Here is a 17,410-nt window from a genome sequence, read left to right on the forward strand (position 1 = left end):
GTTAATGTTTGAGCACACTGAGCACACAGAGCTTAGTGGTAAATAAATTCTGAGGGACAACTGTTTGAATTAATGACCCTTAGGAAACAAGGAGAAGGGCTGAGAACCTCGTTAACCCTGACAACCAACCCCCGTCCTTGTTCACTACCCAGTCCAATCCAATTTGCTTATGGAGAAGAGTGTGTTCAACAAGTTTTGAGGGGCTCCTGGGTGGCTCAGTCGGTTAAGTGTCTGACTCCTGATTTTGGCTCAGGTCGTGATCCCAGGGTTGTGGCATCAAACCCTGGCGTCAGGCTGTGCGCTAAGCACGGAGCCTGCTTAGGATTCTCTTTCTCTCTCTCCCCCCTCCCTCTGGCCCTCTCCCCTGCTTGCGTGCACTCTCTCTCTCAAATTAAAAAAAAAAAATTTTTTTTAATTAACAAACCCCAAATGTTGAACACCTACAAACATTTCCTGACAATTCGATGACGGCTTTCTCAAGCCAGTTTGCTCCAGGCTCTGTAATGTTTTGAAAACCATATATCGATATTGCGGGAATAGGGGCAACTCTGGGCTGTGCTGTCTCCTCCCAAGATTCACATCACCGCCTACCGTGGAGGACTCTTGCGTGTTTTATGTGGAACTTAACTGAAGTCGTGAAGTCAAACACGGCCTGGAATGATGAGAGTCAAGTTTATCCCAAAGAGTTTCATTTCCTCTATTTCTACTTACTTTACCAAATCTTTCTGCTCTCCGCAAGTAAACCAGGCAGAGATTTGAAGGGCATTGCTTTATTCCAGAGCTGATCATTATTGAGGAAGATTTTGACCATCTTCCTTCACTTCCTCCCTCAGCCTCCTTCCTGGTGAGAGATGCTAATAAGAATGAGGGCGCTCATTAGCTAGTGGAGGAAGTGGGGAAAAAAAAAAAAGGTAAAGGCTGTACACATTTTAGTTCATGTTTGGCATGCTTGGCCTTTATCTTCTGGTGGCAAGGAGAAAAAGAAGTGAAATTAAGGCTACAGATAAGTTCAAAGAAGGACTAAAACTGAAGAGAAGATAATAATTTTGTTCCTTTGGTCACTCAGTGAGGCCTCTGTCCCCGTTGCTAGTAAAGGCCAAACAGGTTGGTTTTCTCCTACTGCCCTGTAGTGGGTAGAGACCGGTTTCCAACATTGTCCAAAACGTCACCTCTGTGTGGAACGTTCCTTCCGGGAAAGAACGCTTTTCTGGCATAAGGTCAGGGAGAAGAAGCGGGAGAAAGGTTTCAAGTCTCCAACCCCAGGAGGAGCAGCACACCAAAGATGCCGTAAAACACAGGTGTGGCAGAGAGCCGGAGTCCAAGCCATGCCGCCTCAGAAGGCGCGCCAAGCTAACGTTCACCCGTCCCGGGCCGGGTTCTGCCCAGAGAGGAGTATTCCGGTGCTTCTTGTCAGTAAGAAATAGCGAAACCCAGCTCATCTAGAGGGAGGCCACATACACCACATTGTCTTTGCAGAAGTTTTCCAGGAAGAACTGGACCGGCTGGATGGTCTCCAGACCACCCCTGGCCAGGGCTCCAGGCCAAGGAGAGCTGGGCGAGTCCGCAACGTCTGGTCGGGGCCGTGTCCAGTGTTCAGGTCTTGAACATAAGGAATCCCCCGAATGTCGTGCCTGGCGGGTGTCTCTTTACTACGGATCCCTGGGTTAACTCAAACCACACTCTCTCGCCTTTTTGCAGCTCGGCCATGGCAAAGGTTGTTGCCGTGCTTCCGCCCTTCCGCTCCTCAGTGGAACCGACAGGGGTCTGATGGTGACCTCCAAACACCAGCTGCCCTGTACCTGGCCCGGGGCCAAATTCAATGCTCACTGCAAACAGGTAGACCCCGCGCTCGGGGGCTCGGAAGTAGCCGTGTTCGGGGAAGTAGCTGCTGCCAATGTTGACGTAGGTAGTGTTGAACTTCACTGTCTGCAGGGCAGTCGTCCCTTCTGAAAAGCTGGCATAGAAGGCCACAGGGGAGCCTGGAATGCAGGACGAAAGCGCTCAGTGACTCAATCCCTCACTCCCTTAGACGGCAAATTAAACCCTGAGACCTGCCTTTCTCACCTTGTTAACGGAATAAGCCACTATTTCTAGATACCCTACGGGTTCCCAATAGCAACCTCAGAGAGTGGGAGCCAACGGGCCAGCACTCACCATGTCACTGAGAGAAAGGAAAATACAAGTCTGTTGTCTCTCCTGGTGTACGTTTTTAAAAAGCACTTCCTCCTTTGCTCCCTTTTCCTTCTAGCATCCTGAGAGGTAAGTACCCTTCTTTGAGGAAACTTTGAGTCTTGCGTGCTTACCCGGTTGTCCAAAGCTACGTGGCTTGCCAATGGCAAGCTGGGACAGGACCCGGGTCTCCGACTCCCAGACTACTGCCACCTACTGGGGATCTTGAGATCTCTCCAAAAGAAAATAACCCCTATCCTCAAGGTAATCATGCTAACGCCGGTGAGAGGATGAAAGAACCCTGAAGGGTCCTTCCTCCTGGATGTTTGGCACAAGACCTTAGAGACAGGACAGCAGGTAGGGCTGGGCAAGAAAACTCTTCGAGCTGGTCATCTTGTTTTCCAACCGTTGCACAGAGCTCCGGGATTACAGATGGGGACAGGGGCCCAGAGAGGGAGCACTTGCTCCAGGTGACACAGATCATAAATTACCACACTGGCAGCTGTCTTTGGATCTCCTGATCTCTGGTGCTCTTCCCATTGCAAGAAGCATTTTAGGGGCGCCTGGGTGGCTCAGTCGGTTGAGCGTCTGACTTCGGCTCAGGGCATGATCTCGCGGTTTGCGAGCGCAAGCCCCGCGTCGGGCTCTGTGCTGACAGCTCACAGCCTGGAGCCTGCTTCAGATGCTGTGTCTCCTTCTCTCTCTGTCCCTCCCCCACCTGTGCTCTGTCTCTCTCTATCGAAAATAAATAAATGTAAAAAAATGTTTTTAAGAAAAAAAAAGAAAGAAGCATTTTAGCCAGCCATAGGAGGACACGTGAGACGAAGAGAACATAGGCGTGAGGCCTGCCAGGGCCACGTGCAGGCTTGGAGCCAGAAGGAGCCACTCTGCGTAGGGGGGTGAGCGTACAGTGAGGAAGGAGCCAACCTGGCTGCTTGGCCAAGACTCTCAGGCAGGGGAGGACAGGGCCAGGAGACGGGAAGGGTGAGTCCCACTGGGGTTCTGGCCATGACACTGGCCTTGGCACCAATGAGGTGATGTTCCTCACGTGCTCCCTCAACTCTCTATCTCTCTGTATCTCTCTCTCTCTGTCTCTCAGAGGAGACCAAACTTCCCCACTTCTTAGGGGATAAAACCAAAGCCTAAAGGAGGGGCAAGCGGCATAGTGGTTAGTGACTTGATCCCACCTACAGCCCCAGCTCTTTGGCTCCCGGTCCAGCAATAGTTTTGTGAATGTCAAATTTCTGCTCTTCTTTAGTTCTGGAAGATTTTCTGAGAATTAGGAAGTTTGGAATAGCTTTCCCATTTGTGGAAGATCACAGGCCCGCTGCTGGCTCTGCAGTTCACCCAGCGTCCAGGAGGTGGGGCGCTCGGCCAGCCGAAGGAATGCCCGCCCGGCGCGCCCTCTGCCGGTACTCGGCACTCTCTCCACATGTTGCAGCCGGCCTGCCGCCCAGAGTTCAGCCTTACCGACCACCCCCCACCCCCCGGGGCCCAGCCTGCCCCGCAGGAGGCTGATGAAGGGCTGTGCTTCACTGATTTGCTAGCTGGAAAACTGACAGTGGGCTTCCCTGCGGGGCACAAAGTGATTTTCCCATTTTACAGAGGGAGAAACTGAGACAAGGAAGTGGTGCTAGAGGCGGTCCACTGCCCCCAGGCACACGAAGGCCTCCAGGGCCGTGATGGAGAATGACAGGAGCAGGAAGAGCTTGGGATGGGATCCTCAGACCTCCCACATGCCAGGCTACACCAGCATACAGACAGCCCAGATGGCAGCCCTGTACTCAGTCCTGTGTCTGGATGAGGATGTGGCCATAGCCCCAGGGCCAGCCTCTCTGGCAGGGGGGAGTCACTTGAGGCATGGAGTCTAGTGGTCTCCTTCCCCAGGCCACATTCAGGGAGGGGCCAGGATGGCTGGCTGCACATCACATCAGCCTCAGAGCCAGCTTCCCAGGCCCAGGGTGCCGGGGCCCTGCAGGGACCCGTCGTCAAGGGCCTTTCACAGGAGAAGAACCAGCATCCTAGAGACAGCTGGACAGGGTTCAGGGCTCCCTGTGCCACTTACTAGCTGTATGAACCAGCAGGACACTTGCCCTGACCGAGCCTCAGTTTCAGGTAAGATGGCAGTGATGACAGACTATTGAGCTGTTATGATGACTCCGCGTGGCAAAGCCCACGGAAGGCCTGGCGCAGAGCAGCAACATGGGTCTACTATGTTAGCAGGACAAGCTCCTTTCAGGGCCCAAGGCCTTCCCCTGTATTCTCTTGCCGAGTGCTGCCCATGGCCAGTGACACCAGTCCCTAGTCACATATTTGTATACAGGGGAGCTGATTAAAGACACAGGGGGTGAAGCAGGGTGGAGGGGAAGAGCTGGGACGGAGAGATTTGAGGCTGTGGCCTGCGGGGAAGGGAGGCATCCCCCTCCTCGCTCTAGTGGCTGAGCGGCAGACAGCTCCGTGGTGTATATACGGGCCTCAAACGTTTACATGGAGGGCCTCTGCCTGCTCATTGATGGTTGGTTCTGGTGACTTCTACCTGCTTACACTTCCGGTAGCTTAAGAGGCCCCTGGCCGTCAATGAAAGGGGGATCTGGGCAAAGCGGGCCCTGAGTACCCCTGAAGGATGCTCACCTTGTTCTCTTTCATCTGGTCTTCTCCGAGGCAAAAGAGCTGCCAGCAGCCAGCCCTGTCCTCCCCAACTTACCCAGCCGCACCCCCCCCCCCCCCCCTCAGGAACTCACCTGCTTCCCAAAGCACGGGCCCTTTGATATGTGCATCCGCCCTGGGCTCTGCTTCCTTCCTGTCCCTCCTCCGGGAAGCTTCCAGACCTTTCTGCCGCTTCTTCCCTTTCTTGCTCAGCATGGCCTGCAGCTTCCCCAGGTCCAGGCTGACGTTGACTGCCAAAAGCCCTTGGAAGTTTCCGAAGAGGCTGTGGAAGAGGCGCTGGTGCTGCTCCAAGTCGCGCTCGGTGGCGGACAGCGCCTCCTGCAGGCCCTCCAGGGAGCTGTTGAGGGAGGAGACCCCGGGGGCCTCGCAGCAACGGCCCACCCTCTGGAGGTCGGCGTCCAGGCGCTCCAGCTCCTGCGCCAGCCCGGCGGGGACCCGCCCGCCGGCCTCCCCCGGCGACGCATCGCGGCCCCCCGCCGCCTCCGCCGCCTCCAGGGCCGCCACGCGGGCGGCCAGCGCGTCCCAGGCGAGCGCCTGCTCCTGCAGCCCGCTGGCGGCGTCCTGCAGGCCGACGCGGATCTGCTCGTAGCGCAGCGGCAGCGGGCCGGGCGCCTGCTCGGACATCTCCTCCATCACCTCCTCTCCGAAAAGGGCGGCCAGCACGGCCTCGTGCCGCAGCGCGTCGTCCAGCAGGGCCTTGAAGTAGCCGTGCAGCTGGCCGAGTTCGCGCCGCATCTCCCCGTGCGCCGCCCGCAGCGCGCTCGCCTCGCCGTCCAGCGCCCGCAGCTGGCTCCGCAGCCGCGCCCCGTCGGCCCGTGCCCGCTCGCCCTCCGCCCGCCGCTCGTCCACCGCCCGCGACAGGGCGGCCACGGCGTCGCTCAGGGCCTGCAGGGACGAGCCCTCGAGCCGGCGCCGCTCGTCCGGGCCCACCTGCGCCTCCTCCAGGGCCCGCGTGGCATTCAGGTCCAAGTAGAGCTTCTGGCAGTCGCAGTCCTTGACGTACTTGATGAGGTCGGCGTTGGTGCCGTGCAGGTGCTGGATGGTGAGGTTGAGCTCCAGGAGCTGCCGCTCCATCTCCTCCTTGTTCTCCTCCATGATCAGCGACTTCTCCATCAGGATCACCCGCAGCTCGCGCAGCGCCGTGTGGTTCACCTGCAGCTCCAACAGCTTGTGCTCCACCTGGCTGATCTGATCAAAGGTCTCATCGGATTCCGAGTACAGCTCCTTGATCTCCTCCACGTGCTGCGCCAGGGTGGCCTGCATGTCCGCCAGGATGCCCCGCAACTCCTCTTCCCTGCGGCCGGCGGCCGCGTGCAGCGCTGAGAGGTTCCTCTGCAGCTGGCCCAGCCTGGCCTGCAGGCTCTCGGGCTCCGGCCTTGCCGCTGCCCCCGCCGCTGCGGGGACCAGGCTGCCGTTGGCCCCCATGGGCCCCTGGGCCTTAAGGAACCTCTTCAACTTGGCGTCCACATCTGCGTGTACCTCGGAGACGGACTGCTGCAGGGAGAGGTGCTGGGCGTGCATGCGCTCCTCCACATCCTGCCGCAGCTGTCCCACTCTCTGGGCGTTGTCCTGCACCTTGGTCTCAAATTTGGCACCAAGCTCCTGGAAGTCAGCTCTGGCCACCGTGCTCTCCTGGACCCCCCGGATGGCCTGCTGGTTGGCCTCCACGTCAAGAGAGAGGTTTCTTACGACCTGGGAGAGGCTGTGCAGGCTTTGGTTGAAGCTGCTCCAAATGGGGCTGAAATGCACGCGCAGGAAGGCGTCCATGTGGGGCAGTAGCACCTGCTCCAGGGATCTGCCAGGAAACACTGCAACAGAGACACGTTTGTACACAAGCCCTGCAAGGACCAGACACGCCTCCCCAGGCAGGGACCAGAGGGGGCTCCTCTGAGATCTGGGCCTTCCTGCCCCGCCTTCCTCTCTCCCCTCAGATGTGAACAGGCTGTTCCTCCACCCCTGGAGCCTGCCACTCACCAGGCTCTGTCTGATTTGCCTCCATGGTCGCAGCTGTGACGTTGCTTTCCAGCGCCTTCCACAGGCCTGGGAGGCTGTCTGCCACCTGGTGAATGTCGTTCTGGAGATCCTCCTGTGGCACCATGGTGTCGCTGATCTCTGCAGCCAGGTGGCCTGAAGACACACAAGGGATAAGTGTCGAGGTCTCACTCCCCAGACCTGGGCAGATCGTGAGGTACGGAGAAAGAAATTTCCAGGTTCGGATAGAAATATCAGGGAGCTGCGTGCTGACGTCCTGTGAGCGGGAGCTCAGAAGCCTTTAGCTCCAGAGGGGGAAATGCTTGGCGCTTGAGCCCTCACCCTCACTGGACACCCACAGCAGACACGCCTGATCAATCATGGCACACTTTTGTCCTCAGCTGTGTGGACATGGCCTCTCAACAATCATCCTAGGCAGCCCTTGTCTAAAGGTAGGAGTTCACCGCACGATGAAATTTATTTGCCACGTCGGCCGTGGTCCGGCCTTGAAAGGCCTCACGATTGGTGCCTCTTGGTGGTTCTGTGCTGACTATACATACACCAAGGCTAGCACGACTTTCTGGCCCTGGTTAGGAGACATGGGGGAAAGTTTCTTCCAGGCCATGGGATCTTGTCCCATTCAAGGGGCAAGGTAGGTGCCGGATGAAGCTATCCTTCCCAGAAAATGCAGTCAAGGGAAAGGGTGTGTGTGCTTAGCCAACAGGCAGTGACCGAGGGCCCTGTGGCTCTGCCCTCCTTGGTGTGGGGGGTAGGGTGATACAGGGCCACAGAGGGACCCCTGCTGATTCTGGGCACAGAGTTTTCCTGAAATGGCCTGGGCATGTGGGTTCTTTCTGCCTGCCTGCCTGCCTGCCCCTCCTGTACCTTCTAGGAAAGCAGCATACCTGGTTCAAAGCCGACTGGCCCATCCCAAGACTCCTGGAGGCCATCCCCTGGATCTTCGGGCTCAAGGATTGCCGTGGGATCTGCAGAGAGGAGGCAACAGATGTTGACACCACAGGTCAGAGGAGCTGCCTGACCTCTGGGTCAGAGGTTGAAGGGGAGGGAGCCACAGGGAGCCCTACCGTAGTGTCGGCAGTCAGGGCCTGAAAAGCCTGGGCAGCACTTCCAGGCCACGGAAGCCAGAACCTTCTGCTTGACCTTGTACACCGGCTTGTGTATCATGCGGTACCTGGGGAAAGATGGCCAGCTCAGTGACTCCAGAGTGAGCCAGTGTAGGACTTGGGTGGGTGGCCCCCCTTGCCCCATCCTGCCCCCACTCACATGACTTTGACTTTCTGGCAGTCCGGAGTCTCCTGTGGACATGGCTGCTGCGAGTGGACAAGGAATTTCTCTGTTTTGCAAGCAGCTACAAAGGTGACCAGCCTAGACTTCTGGTAAGGGCACCAGTTACTGGAAAAACAAGCCAGAGGAGAGGGCTGCTGAGTCACACCCGGGTCCCACATGACCCTTCCTAGATGCCAACAGTGGTGCCAGTGCCCCACTTCTGCCTCCCTGCCCCACCCAATGCCTGGGATTCTAGAATCCATTATCCTGAGAAGGGAGCACTCTGCATTATTTATCCCTCGGCCCCCGGACAAAGGCTCCACAAACCCTGCCTGCAAGAGCACCTGCTCCACTGGCTTCCAGGGGCCAGCACAGAGAGGTTGACAAGCACCCCCAAAATCACACAGAGCCAGGAAGGCCTCTCGCTGTCTCTGTTGGTGCCAGGGAAGCAGCATCATGCCGCTGGGGCTGGAGAGCCCTGGGTTCAAGTCCTTCGCACTCTGACTTTGAGTGAGGCACTTAGGGAGTTTCCACTCTCCCATTTATCAGATAGAGATCATAATACCCTCCTCCAAGTGGGCGGATGGGTACCAAGTGCCGGGATCCTGACAAGTGCTCAGCGATCACTGCCGCCCTGCCCTGTTACACTCACATCTGTCTTCACCACAGACCAGGCTTCAGGGAGGACACCGGCTCCCTGTCCATTCCCCATTATGGCCATTATGGAAATGGACTTTCAAACAACTGTGGGAGAAGGCAGCTGAGTGGAGCAGCCCCTTCTCTGGGAAAGAGCCTACAGGGTAGTTTGGGGGTCACATTCAGCACCCTGAATGCCTGAGAGGTAGCCTCTCCATCTACATTCTTTATGAGTGCGTGTTGTTGCAAGTCCCAGGAGCAGGGGGTGCTCATGGCTGACACAGCCCCAGCTCACTGACCCGGTGGCAGGCTTGATGGGGTCAGTAGAATAGATCAGAGGGTCCTTCCCCCAGCAATCAGCTCCCAGAACGGAGCTCTCCAGTGCTGCAAGCGGCAATGACCTCCAGGGCTCAGTTCAGCTCAGCACCCCTTGGGTATTGGGTACCGGGCTGAAGCTGAACGGGATTCAGTGCCAATATGGAGAAACAGACCTTCCTTCCAGGGTCCCCAGGGAGAGCAGGCCATCTCAGATGGTGTGGAAGGTGCCAGGACCCGGGGAGACTTTCAGAAGGAGGTGATAACTTGGCACCAGGAACTGTGCCAGAGATGTGTGGCCCACTGAGATGCAGAGGGTTGGGGCAGGGAAGGGGCTGCTGAGGTAAGGAGAAGCCAGAACGTGGAGGCCTTGAGCTCCTACGGAGGAGCTGGACTGTGTCCTAAAGGGACAGAAAGTTGTGGAGGGGTTTGAGCAGAGACGTCACACATGAAAGGGCCACCTTGGTTCCTGGGTACAGAAAGGCCAGGGAGAGGCGAGGTATAGGTGGCTGTGTCAGGGATCTGGGTGGGAGATTCTGGCAGGTTCCATGGGTGATGGTGGTGGATGTGGAGAGAAATGGCCACACTCGTCAGATATTAGGAGGCAGTGTTCGAGGGCCTTGGAGATGGAGTGGCCGTCAGGTTAGGATTTTATTCTCTGGACCTGGTCTCTGTCCTGGGACCACCAGGCACCACCATACCGGGATTCTGCTGAGGAGGGCAGGCGGTAGGATTGAGGGGAATTGAGTGACCATATCTGTCTTGAGGGCTGAGACCCCCAGCCTGACTTCCTGCTTGGCTCCCAAAAGCCTGGCAGCCAGCCTTTACCCTCTTGGTAGCAAACTGAAAACCCCATCGGGAAAATGACCCCACTCAAGAGGAACGACCTAAAAACAATGGCATCAGGGGCTCCCCCAGTGAAATAGCCCAGCAGAGCACATTATGACAAAAGAGGTTAGAAAGACCCATCCACATATCCAGCTTCCAGTGGGCTTCTTAGTCTGTCTGCTCTCAAGTGGGCAGATGTCCAAGATGACTCCTGAGAAAAACCTCTAGTACAAAAGAGGGAGATCAAAAACAAACAATTGGAAAAAAAATCAACTTGGAGAAAACCAACACTGTGCAGAGAAGTCCCCCAAATTTGTATTCACAGCTCCAGATCTATAAGAGAAGTTACTGCATCCAAGAAACAAGAACAGGAAGCTATTAAAAAATAGGATGAACATATAGGGGTGCTACATAGGGTGGCTCAGTTGGCTCAGTGTCTGACTTCAGCTCAGGTCGTGAGCTTGTGGTTCGTGGGTTTAAGCCCTACATCAGGCTCTGCTGACAGCTCAGAGCCTGGAGCCTGCTTCAGCTTCTGTGGCTCCCTCTCTCTCTGCCCCTCCCCCACTCACACTCTGTCTCTCTCAAAAACAAACATTAAAAATTTTTAATGGAAGCACATACAGAGAATGAAAAATACAACAGTTGGAAAATTAAAATATAACAGTACAAAGGCAAAAGAAAATTAATAAAAATGTTAGAGGGTAAAGTTCAAAAAATTTCCCCAAAAGAAGAGCAAAGGGCAAAAGAAAACAGGAGAGGAAAGCTCAGGAAAACTGAAGACCAGTGTTGGAAATCTGTGGGGAATAAGATTAGGAATTCCCAGAGCTTGCACCAACGGGTTAACAAGGCATAAAGAAATAGAAAGCCACAGGATGAAAGCATCCAAGGTGAGGTAAACAAGATTAGGTAAACATGGCAAAGCGCCCCCAGTATAGAACAAAGGTATAGAAATAGGAAACCTCAGGATGAAAGCATCCAAGAATAGTAAACAAGATTAGGTATTCAGGGAGGAAACGCTCCCCAACTTAGTACAATAGCAGAAAGCTGCTTTCACAGGAAGGAAGGACCAAAATAGGTAAACAGTAAACAGGACTATAGACTGCAGCAGGCGGGGCAGCAGGGCAAAGTTGCCCAGAGTGGAGCTAATTAGCAAAAGACAGGTGCTTTGTTGACCCTGAGGTAGCAAGCTCTGTCTGTCTTGTCCCCTAAGCTAGCTAAGATAAACAGACATGGTGCATCATGCCTGCTGTAAACAACCATCTGCCTGGCACCAGGACTTTGTTTTGTATTGACCCAAACCCCTAACAACACATATCTTCAAAACCCCCTTTCCCTCATGCCTGTGAATTAATGTTCACGGTTTCATTGTCTCTGTGCACATCCATCACGCTTGTAAGCCTTCTGATCCTAATAAAAACAGAGCAAGGACCCTTACTCGGGGCTTTTGTCTCCTCCCAGACATTAGCCTCTCTTGCATTTTAAACCTGTGTCCGCTCTCTTGCTGGACAAGAGAGAACTCCAGACCCAGGGTCTACACCAGAAATCCAGTATCTGAATAACAGGAGTTCCAGAAAGAGAAGAGAAGGAGGAAATCGTTTATTAAAAAAATCAAATATTACAGAAGTGAAGGACTTGAATTTTCAGATGCAAAGGGCCCACTAATTACCCACAATGTGATGAAAATAAACTCACATCATCATGAAATTTTAGAACTCTGGGAATGAAGGTAATTTTATACTTTCTAGAGAGAAAAATCAACACACACACACACACACACACACACACACACACACACCAGCAATTAGAATGGCCTTGAGCCTCTCAACAGCAATACTGGAAACTAGAACACAGTGGAGAACTGCCTTCAAAATACGGAAGGAAAAATATTTCCAATTTAGAATCCTATACCCAACCTAACTATCAGTCAAAGCAAAGAGAGCAAGAATAAAAACATTTTCAACACACCGGTTTTCAAAACATTGCCTACCCCAGGACCCCACATCAGGGAGCTACCAGAACAGTGGTTTGCAATCTTGCCATCAAATCTTCACATCAAAACCGTTGTGTGGCACTTTCAAAAGAAGAGCCTCTGGGCTCCACTCCAAGTCAATGAAGCAAGATTCTCTGGGATTGTGGCCTGGGCATCAACATTTTAAAGCTCTCTGTGGCATTCTAAGTCACAGCCCAGGACAGGGTACCACTGTGCCAGAAGTGCCCCACTGACACAAGCCAGGGTACCAAGAAAGAGGAAAGCAGGGCATCAGGAGACAGGAATTCCATCAGAGAATTGAGGGGAAGGGAGTCCCCAGGAAGATGGTGCAGGCGAGCCCAGGTCAACGATGGGCAGTGGGTGCAGGGCCAGCGTCCAGAGCTAGAGCTCTGAGACCAGCAATCACCAAGAACACACAGGTAGTCAAACACCTGACATGGATGAAAGGGGAGAGCAGGTGTGGACAAACTGGCCAAGAGTTTGGGATCGAGCAGTGACAGAAACGCAGGAAACTAAGCAAAAGAAGCAAAAAAAATGGAAACCATTGTTTGCTCCAGGGAAGACCAAAAGTATGAAGTGTCTCCACTCTGAATAGCATACATAGTCACATGAATGTAATCACTCAAAATGACAATGTGGGAGGATGATGGATAGGGTGTGTGTGTGTGTGTGTGTGTGTGTGTGCACACGTGCATATGCACATGGGTGTGCTCTTGCATGCTTGCTATGCGTGCATGTTGGGGTTAGGGTATGGAGTGGGAATGAGAGCTTCCCAGAGAAGCAGCAATATAAACATGTTAGTTAGAGACATAGAGACGGATGCCAAAGGAGTCACCTAAATAGTTGAAAATTATTGCCTGTGGGGACCAGTGAGGGCAGGGGCTTCTGGTCTTGTCAACAAACTTTGTAGAAGGTTTGACTCTAACCCAGAGGGTCATGCAGTTTTTCTGCAAAGGAACAGATAGTAGATATTTCACACAAAGCTAACTGCATAATCTGTAGTGTCCAGTGCAAAATAAAAATACGGGACAACAATAAAGATTAAACCAAGAGTGAGGCCCTTCTGTGGGTGCACCCTATGTGACTGCTCAAGTCACGTGCCCGTGGACCTGGCCCTGATTTTAAGCAAAGAATGTTCACTCAACACGGAGAGAGAGAGAGAGACCGCGAAATTGCTGGGTCCAGAGTTCAGAGACCACGGGTGAGATGGCCACCTTCACGGACTGTTCCAGGACCAGAAACTCCAGTCCCCACCCCACCCCCACCCTGGGCTCCCTGGAAATTCTGCAACTTGGGCTCAGGCCTGGGGAAAATTGTTTCTCTAAACCAGTGGTTCTCAGCAGGGGGTGAAGTGACTTTTGCCGCTAGGTGTATTTGTCAACCTCTGGAGACCTTTACAGTCGTCACCACCGGGAGGGGGGAGGAGCGCCTGGCATCCAGTGTGTGGAGACCAAGTATGCTGCTAAACACCCCACAATGTGGGCAGCACAGCCCGGCACCCCCACAACCAAGAATTAGCCAGTCCCAAATGCCAGGCGTGCCAAGGTTGAGAAACACCCACTCAAAACACAGTTCCATTCGTTGCTCCAAACTGCTGCTGAGGGTCCAGAAGGCCTGTGCCCAGGCGCACTGGGTTTGGTCCAGCCTGCCAGGGAGTGACTGGGACTTTCCATCTGGAGCTCCTGGAACCGGAAGCGGTGCCGCCCACCCTTCCTGCCCAGGAACTTTCTCTCCTGACCTGCCCAAACCTCAGGCTCCAGCTATTCTCCCTGCCCACACTTCCCCTCCCTTGGCAGCCCAACCCCCTTGGCACAGTGCAGGCCCTGGCCCAGAAGCCCTGGGAACATTCCTGACCTTTGCTTTGGTTTCCTCCAGCTCCTGGCAGCTTCACGCTGGCCCTCTGCGCCCGAGCCCCCAGCCCGGCTCGCTGAGGCACCCATTGTTCTCGCTGCCTCCTGGTCTCAGGCCTGGGCGCTCTTTGCACCCTCGTCTCCTGGGGCCAGCTGGGTTTGGGCTACCCTGGGCCTCTGACACGGCCCCCACCTGACCCCTTGCCCCAGTCAGGAGGGCGTCTGCTGACCCCTTTGGAGCTTTTAATGGGAGATGAGAAGCCTGGGCCCTCCTCCCCTCCCCCTTCCCGGACTCAGGTTGACTTTGAGCAAGGCCCTTCCCCCAGTCCTGGAAATGTGGAGACATTCCCACTTCCGGCCCCTCCCTGGGGGCAAAGGGAGGGGCTTCGTGGGAGGCTGAGGAGCCTCTAGCTGGGAAAGGGCTGTTAGCTGGGGCCTTCTGAATTATGGATGTGCTGCTGCTATTGTCCACTGGGACACTTAAATGCCAGTAAACCTCACCTCTGACTGCCCCTTAAGTCCTTAAGGCTTTCTGGGGAAGGAGGGTGTGTTCTCGGTATCCTTGCTTTCTGAGACCCTGAAGGCAGCCGTGAATATGACCACTCCAGGGGAGAATTTTGCAGGGCTTTGTCTCTGAAAGGGGCTTTGGCAGAGGAGCCTGAAGCCCACTCAATGTCCAGAGTGGGAGTTCCCTGAGTGTGCCCAGGGCCTTGTGCTTCTGACAACAGGAACAGGTGCAGGAGATACAGCCATGGCAGTGGCTGGTGGCCTGACCTCCAGCCGTATGCTTGACTCCTCTGGGCTACGGGCTCTCAGTTGCAAAAAAATCACAAATGCTACCTACTTGTACATGGGTCAAGAGAAGCTGATGCTGGTGGCCAGGGCCAGCTGGGCTGCTGGGAGCAGCCTCCCTACATTACCACCATCCCAGGGGAGACAGGACAGAAGACACCTGGAGTTTGCAGCCCGGTGGTTGCAGGCCCCTGCTCTGATCAGTCACTTAGCTGTGTGGTCCAGGGTGGCATCCCCATCCCTCTGAGCCTCACAGCACGGAAAGTGGAGACAGCAGAGCTCTCATGACATGTAGAGATGGGGCACCTTGCCCAGGGCTCAGCCTGGTCCTCAACGCAGGCTCAGTCCTGCAGGGGGAGCAAGTGCAGGCTCTGAGAAGCCTACCTCCTAACTGCCACTCTGTCCCACTCCCACCAAAGCCAAGGGGCATCCAAAGAGCCTTCTCCCCACGGAGTCCAAATACACGGGTGACTGGGGCACCCAGGGACAGGGGGAGCATTCAACCACGTCCTGCCTCCACCCTGGGACCAGGCATCCGGCACCCAACTGTTCTGTTCAAACTTCTCTTTGCAAAGGGTCTAATCTGGGCCCATATCTAAGGCCTGCCATAGCCCTGGAGCTCCAGAAAGAGGTGTGGGGGGGGCAAGGCCCAGCAGTCTTGTCGATGATGGTGCAGGGGCCCCGCCTCCCCTTCCCCTGCTGCAGGAGGGAGACTGGAGCAGCATTTCCGCCTGTCCCTTTACAGAGCACGGGAAGCAATCAGCCCGAGGAAGCTGAGCAGGATTTCCTTCCTTTCACACCAGCCCCTCTGGAGACCTTGACAACCTGGGCTGGGCCTGTGGGGACCGCCGCTTCTGGGTTGTGGGAAGGAGACCTAGCAGGCCTGCTGGGACCCCCCGGGTTCCCCTGGGACCCGGGTGTTCCTGGGCTGGGGATCCCTTCTACGTACATCTGCACATGCTGTGCACACACTGGGACCACCCAGGGAGTGGATGAGCGCAGCCCACAAGCCTCTCCCCACAGCCAACGGGGTAGGGAGAAAGAGGGGTGTCTCCTACCTCTTTTTGATCCACCTGGGACCTTGAGCCTCCCTTTTATCAAAAGGAAGCAGGTCACCGAAGAAAGGAGCTTTGGGGTAGGGAGGCTTGGTTCTTACACCTGAAATCAGAGTTCGGTGGCTGGAGCCCCCCACCAAGAATCACCTGCTCCACCCAGCCCTGAGCCGACCTGGTGGTGGGGCAGAGATGGGCCCCCTCCTCCCCACTTGGCCAGCGCCTCCCTCCCTGAGAGTCGGTGTGCACTTGCTTATTACTCTTTCCTTTCCATGGCCAAATCCATTTTCAGGAAAGTGTCCAACAAACACATTCACCTTGAAGTGTCAGAGCTTATAGGACAACTGTCCCAGGCAGATTCATTCCATAAGCTAATGTGATAGTGAATCTCAGGGAGCCAGGTGGAAGGCTCTGGGTGGGTGTAAACTGACCCCTTTCACCTTCCAAACCCATATAAACACCCTCACCAAGTCTGGTGTGTGTGTGTCTGTGGTCGGGGGTGTGGTAGGCATATAAAGTGCGTCTAGGGGGTGGGGCTGCCTCTGAGTGCTCGGGAACCAGATCATGAGCTCTGAAGTCAGACCTAGATCCTGGTTCTAGATCCCCTTAGCTGTGTGATCGTGGGTCAGGTGTTTAGTCTCTCTGAGCCATGGGTTCCTCCCCTGTAACCCCGGCTGTTGGCAGGATTAACCAAGCTAACACCCGGCAAAGTGCCTAGCCCCAAGGGGGACCCCATGAGGGCACCTGCTGTTCTGACTGTGGAACACCCCGAGGAGGAACCCACAGGTCCAGCACCTTATCAGCAGGGGCACCTGAGTCTGGACAAATAAAAGACTGGGAAATGGTGTCCTGGTTCAGTCACAAGACCATTCCACTCATTTCCAGAGGGGCACTGAAGCAGAACTCAATGGATGCCGTGGCTTCCTCTTTGTCTGGAAATAGGACAGAGTACCCTGTCTACTCACTGCTTGTCTCTCAGGGGTAGGCTGAAGACCCACACCAGTCCTCCTGGGCACTCAGATAAAAATCCAGTCCCCAGGAGTGTCTCTCTTCCATGACTTATGCCAGGCCAGCCTCACGGAGGCTCAAATGTCAGTTGACTTACTTCAAAGAAGGGGAGACACTGCCAGGCCAGCTGGAAACTTCTGGAACTACTGCCCCTCATCACCCCTTGCTAAGTGGTTGATGGCAAGAAATGCTCTTGCCCGACCTCCAGGTTGCTCCCTGTCATGGGCCAGGTGAGGAACTTCCTGTGGTCCTTAGGCTGGGCCCTGGGGTGCCCAGTCTGGGCTTGGAGGGGTGGTGGCCTCCTGAAGGGAGTCTGACACCAGGCATCTCATTCAGCCTCACAGCCGGCCCCAGCAGGTACATAATATTAGGTCATTTCACAGATGGGTAACTGAGGTTCCAAGAGACTCTGTTCTGGCTGAGCTGGGACTCAGATCCTGTACCATGACCTCCCCCCCAAGGTCGAGGTCCTCCTTACCGTCTGACGGGGTCCCCGCCGATATCCTCAGCCTCTGCCCTCCAGACCGCAGGCGGCCTTGGGCTATGTGGATCAGAGAGCCTGCTACCTGAAGCCTTGGCGCAGGCCCCCAGCAGCCCCCAGCCTAGGGGCCCCCCGAGACCGAGCAGCAGCGTCAGGATCATCTTGGCCGTGGGACGGGCTCAGCCGCAGCAAGTGACTCCACACACTGCTGGTGATGTTGACGTCGTCTTCAAGTTAAGCCTCAGAAGGAAAAGAAAGCACAGGGACAACAAAGAGAGGAAGTGGCCTGGGCCGGCCCACCCGGTGAGCCTCGTCCGGCACCCCCCTCACCTCCCCCTAGCTACCTCCACCATCCCCTGCAGAG

At 55.3% G+C, this 17,410-nt stretch overlaps 1 protein-coding gene across 1 annotated transcript; it reads right to left on the reverse strand.

Annotated features, from left to right (window-relative positions):
• Window positions 1-754: 754 nt before the first annotated feature.
• On the reverse strand, window positions 755-17,301 carry MMRN2 (multimerin 2). The gene is made up of 7 exons (XM_086680184.1): window positions 17,044-17,301; window positions 8,092-8,220; window positions 7,893-7,999; window positions 7,713-7,793; window positions 6,811-6,963; window positions 4,911-6,644; window positions 755-1,979 (listed from the first exon to the last, which is right to left on the reverse strand). Exons 1-7 carry the CDS (start codon window positions 17,205-17,207, stop codon window positions 1,594-1,596), a joined length of 2,754 nt encoding a protein of 917 aa, XP_086536310.1. The 5' UTR covers window positions 17,208-17,301; the 3' UTR covers window positions 755-1,593.
• Between the last annotated feature and the right edge of the window lie 109 nt (window positions 17,302-17,410).

The sequence above is a fragment of the Puma concolor genome, chromosome D2 (genome assembly GCF_028749965.1).
Source record: "Puma concolor isolate L17-30 chromosome D2, mPumCon1.1.hap2, whole genome shotgun sequence".
Taxonomy (NCBI): Eukaryota; Metazoa; Chordata; class Mammalia; order Carnivora; family Felidae; genus Puma; species Puma concolor.